This window comes from Penaeus japonicus, unplaced genomic scaffold (genome assembly GCF_977035675.1).
Source record: "Penaeus japonicus unplaced genomic scaffold, GWHDUDI00000001_assembly GWHDUDI00000011, whole genome shotgun sequence".
Taxonomy (NCBI): Eukaryota; Metazoa; Arthropoda; class Malacostraca; order Decapoda; family Penaeidae; genus Penaeus; species Penaeus japonicus.
Genome location: NW_028234413.1, coordinates 18,710,077 through 18,715,076, shown reverse-complemented (window position 1 = coordinate 18,715,076; position 5,000 = coordinate 18,710,077). Strand labels below are relative to the sequence as shown.

The 5,000-nt window shown below is 38.0% G+C and overlaps 1 protein-coding gene across 3 annotated transcripts in view; it reads right to left on the bottom strand.

The window, feature by feature from the left end:
• Hex-A (Hexokinase A) overlaps positions 1-5,000 on the bottom strand; it is a 58,770-nt gene that overhangs the window by 23,830 nt on the left and 29,940 nt on the right. Inside the window, exon 1 of one of the 3 annotated variants that reach the window (XM_043006167.2) lies at positions 1-372. This exon is cut by the window's left edge and continues 24 nt beyond it. The exons of 1 other annotated variant lie outside the window; for it this stretch is intronic. In XM_043006167.2, the coding sequence (XP_042862101.1) occupies positions 1-174 (174 nt within the window). In that variant the 5' untranslated portion in view covers positions 175-372. Of the gene's footprint in view, positions 373-5,000 lie in introns of those variants that run through there. One more of the 3 variants, XM_086541671.1, reaches the window with a different exon arrangement.

The window sequence follows — 5,000 nt, the reverse complement described above, 5'->3', positions numbered from 1 at the left end:
CATTCCAGGCATTTGTTGTGCTTTAGAAGCTGACGTGGACGTAGGTGGTTGACCTCTTGTCTTATCGACCGTAAAGGAGTGAAGGAAGACCACTACCCTTTGCAGTATGTTGACCACTCTGAGGAGCGACAGTCCTCTCTCGTCACTATCCGCCGCAGCGACTATCTCCATCATGGCTCGAACCGTGGTTTTATCGACTAGCCTTGCCTGGTCTGAGTCGGGTTGAGTCTCACTTCAGCAGTTGAAGGGGAGGGGGGGCAGTGCCTCTGCTGCTCCGCCAGCCACGCGCAACTGCCGTCTGCTAGTGCCCGGTCACCTTCCTTGACGTCACGCGCGCACCCCCCGGCTCCCTTCCAAACATTTAAAATTTCATTATGCCTCGCCAGGAACCTTTTGCATCTCGATACACTTCAATTTTAATCATGGATAAATTTGATCTCCTTCGGCAATCAACACGACTCACAATCAGCGATTTGTAACCTGTGTTTCTGGCTCCAACCCAATTCCACGGAAGGTTTCCCTAAGCCGCGTGTGAAGTTGAGTGCGAGTGGCTGGCGCGGGGGACAGCCGGGGGTGTGCGAGTCGCGTCGGCCAATCCTAGCGCCGGAAACAAAGGGCGTTGCCTTCCCGCCAACAAATCAATACTCGCTGCCTGAAAATCTACACGTAGCATTCCTAAACCACGTGACGCACTTGCATCATACACTCCAATGAAGAATTAGTAGATGTTTTTCATTTTCCTCAGCGGAAGTACGAGGTACTTATTAGTATAGTAATCCTGCCAAAAGCCGCTGGAATTGAGTATACGCGCGGGCGGGAAACGACACAATGTCATAACAAGGGCAAACAACAAAACATGATCTTCATTCATACCTTCGCGAGCTGTGTTCCGATTCATTAGTCTCCTGATTAAATAATTCTTTAAAGTTAAGAACAAACAACTAACGCAAATCGAGCGTTCGACAACAAAAAATCATTTTATCTATACTTTGAAATTCTCTCTTTTTCGACATGAGCAGCAAATATTTTGTATTTCTTAACCAACTATTTTTTAGAGATTGAATACATTTCAGGAAATGAGATAAGATTATCAGCCATTTCTCCACACTCGGGGAAAGCCTGATTCTGTCACTCACACACTTGCAGACATTCCGTAGTAGAACACACACTCACACACACACAATCAAATAAACACAAACACATACACTCACTCTCTCTCTCAATCTATTTCTCTAACACACACATACACACACACTATCAAATAAACACACACACACACACACACACACACACACACACAAACACACAAACAAACAAGGAGACACGCACACGCATAAATAAGTACGTATGTGTGCATGTATATATAATAACGGACAGGCAGGTAGATTCTTAATGAAGAACATGCGTGGAAATACTCTCACCTGGAAGGGAGGGAAACAGAGGGAAACTCGAGCATGGCGTAGGTACACATTTATATAAAGAAAATAAACGCAAGCATACCCCTCCCTCGCCGTTGCTCTGCTTGGATGTTCTCGCTATTTCCTTCACGTGTTTCAAGTTCTATTAACGGACGCACTTATAAGGTAATGATCACATAGCGCCCGAGTCTTAGCATTTCCTCAACCTCACGTGCCTTGCTGTGCTGTATCCCCCTGAATTATTAACATAGGTACTATCCAAACAATCATCGATTTTATGATTACCATATCCGTTATCATAGTCTATGATATTTTGATAGGTTCATGACGTATCTAATGAAAGCAGAGAAAATAAATATGTAATAGGATTCATAACTTCATTCATCTTTTTTTGGGAGACACTCTCACCTACTACCATTGATAGTCGCGTCACGCCCAACATCAACAAGTGTCACTCAATACCATTATATATATATATCTCTCTTCTGACGAAACAAATCGAAAACAGATGATTCCAAGAAACAACAAAGTAATTCTTGCTTACTTTCCTTTTCCAGCCACATTCACAATGGAATGGAATAATCTAGCTTTGTATCTCGCTCTCTCTTAAAAAAAAAGAAACTGGTTTTAAACCCTTCCAAACAGGTTTTCGAGCGTAGTAGAGTGAGTGTTCAGCCCCATGACTCAAAGATTACCGGCCTCCTGTAAAGGAACACGAAAGATAATATCCCAGTACTCCAGCACACCTAGTACATCTGTAGACTATATGTTTAAATGCGTGATGTAGAAACAAATAATTCCCCCGAGAGTAATTTAATACCACGGGTTGTCACTCTATCCTTTGATTGGCATCTTCAAGCAATTTAAAAACAGAACATTAGACAGAGACTCTAATCCAAGATCATATGTTCAAAATGCCCTCCCCTAGATTGTGAAGCAGAACTCGATATGTACGTTAAATTGGCACCTATCTCTATTGATATTGATATAAACTTAAAGGAAGGTTCAATAAAAAAGGAGACTGATGAGGGAGAGAGTGATGAGACTTATTGTGATGAAAATATTAATATAAGAATGAAGGCAACTATATGGTGGCAAATGAAGCTGATGATAAAGGTGCTATACCAAGGAGCTTAAATCTTCCTTTTGTTGATAATTCTTATGAAGTGGCATCAGCGGTGCGGATTATACGGATCTCCATTCTTAATCCGCATCATTATTTGTCTAGCTAGATTTATTATGTAGCCGGATGCCCTTCCTGGCGCCACCCCCCCCCCCTTTTTTTTGAGGTACCTGAGCGAATCTGGCTTGCTTAAACCACAAACAAACGAACTAATAGTGATGAAGATGATGATAGTTATACTAAAAACTACGGGGATAATTGTGATAATACTAGATCTATTTGTAGCATTAATAACAAATTTAATCATAATGATATAATTATCAATGATGATAAAATTATCATAAAAATAATAATGATAATGATAAAATAATGATGATGATACTAAAGATGACAATAATAACGATAATACTCATAAAAGTAATGATGATTATAATAATAATAATGATGATGATGATAATATAGATAAAAAATAAAATTGATAATTTTTTCATATCATAATAACACCAACAGAAAGAAGAAGAAAGAAAAATACGAAGAAATGGAAAGAAAAGAAGACGTAAGGGGTAATAGCAGTAATAAATAAAACGAAAACAAAATAGACAAAAGGGTGAGGAAAAATGGTCTAAATGGCATTCAGAATGGGATAGATGCAACGATGATGATCATGATGATTGCGATAATGATGATGATAATAATAATGATGATAATAATGATAATAATGATAATGATGATACTACTACTAATAGTAATACCACAACTACTACTAATGATGATAATGACATAATAATGATAGTACAATCAATAATATCATAATGATAAGAACAATCACGTTAATGGTAATAGTAATGGTAATAGTAATAGTAGAAGTAGTAGTAGTAGTAGTAGTAGTATTGGTGGTGATAGTAATAGTAATAATAGTAACAACAACAATTTCTTTTGTAACATTCAGAGGTAGTAAATTCCGTAATATGCAACTGGCACGAGACATGCAACTAGCACGGGTATTTTCCGTACTACACAGACCGTCTAGATCAGTTGCCAATTAGGCTATATGAGTCACAGGCACATGACTGCAACATGGAGTGTTAGACAAAGGGGCGAATCAACGAAATGTTAAAAATAAAGGGAGAGGAAAGGGGATGAAATTAGAAAAGTGAGAATAAATAAGAAAATAAAGAGTATTGAGATACATACAGAAAAAGACGAAGTAGAACAGGAAACACGACGGCAAAAGAATGAGAGGGAGAAAGAAGAGAAGAAGGAATAACCAGAAACGAACACAAGCAAAGAGAATCTGACGATAAATACGAAAGATAATGAAGAAAAGTAGATTAAATGTGAAATTATAAACCCAACCAGACCAACCAAACAACAAAACATACCACACACTCGTTCATTGGATCCGTGCTTGTTAAGCCACATGCTAATATTAGTCATCACCTAAAGCCTGTCATTACTATACATTTGTTTTATTGCTCATGAAGATCAAACTAATGTATGTATATATATATCAAATCGCTGAATGCAATTTTTGATACAAAGGAATAACAAGTATAGTGATGCGGGAGAAAAAAATAACAACAACAAAAAGAAATGCATTCAGACAAGTATTTGAATGAATATATGGCAGAACATAAGCTGTAGATCTAACTTCATGAAACTCGCTATGGTGGAAAAAAATGTATATTTAGACTGTGAAGGTAGACTCTTGGCGAGTTTCCAAGGAACGTTAAACACGACTGGGTGGAACACGTTTTACAATATTAATGTTTGTTGTCATGATTTTCAGTCCTATTAAAGATATTTTCCTTTTATCATATGTTTAAGAAAATATACTTCTCGTTATAAAAAGAAGAAGCACATTGTAGATTTTGTTTTGCTTTGCTGTAGTTACGAAGAACAGTAACGAAACGAACTGGAGTTTCCTTGCTGCCAAATACTCAAGGTTGGTTTTTGTTGTTGTTTTTCTTTTGCTTTTATTTTTCTGTTTATTGTCCTTGGCGGCGAGGGTAAGGGATTAGCCGTTCACTTCGCTGTATTCTTATCACCAAAATTAATGAATTTTACCCGACGAATCCGATTTTCTTAGACTTCCCTCATTCTTTATCTTCCTCCGGATCTCAGTGCTATCTTCCGTTATCAGTTTTTTCATACATTTTGGAGTCATTCCCTTATCTATATTATCTCTAACATTCACTCCTTGTTTTTATACTCAATTGAACGGGGTCGAGTGTTCCAACGAACATTGGTCCATCACCGATATTTTTTTTTTTTCAAGGATGTTGCCCGAAGCACAATATAAGGCTTTTGAATAAACGGATCTTTAAAGTTAGGCCTTGCTGTCTTAAGGGGATCAAATGTCAACCAGTTCCTTGAATTATGCTTGGGGAAGAAGCAGCATCGACAGAAAGACTGCAGAAATAGTGGCTGGCTGATGACATAAACACTAGATCTCGTTC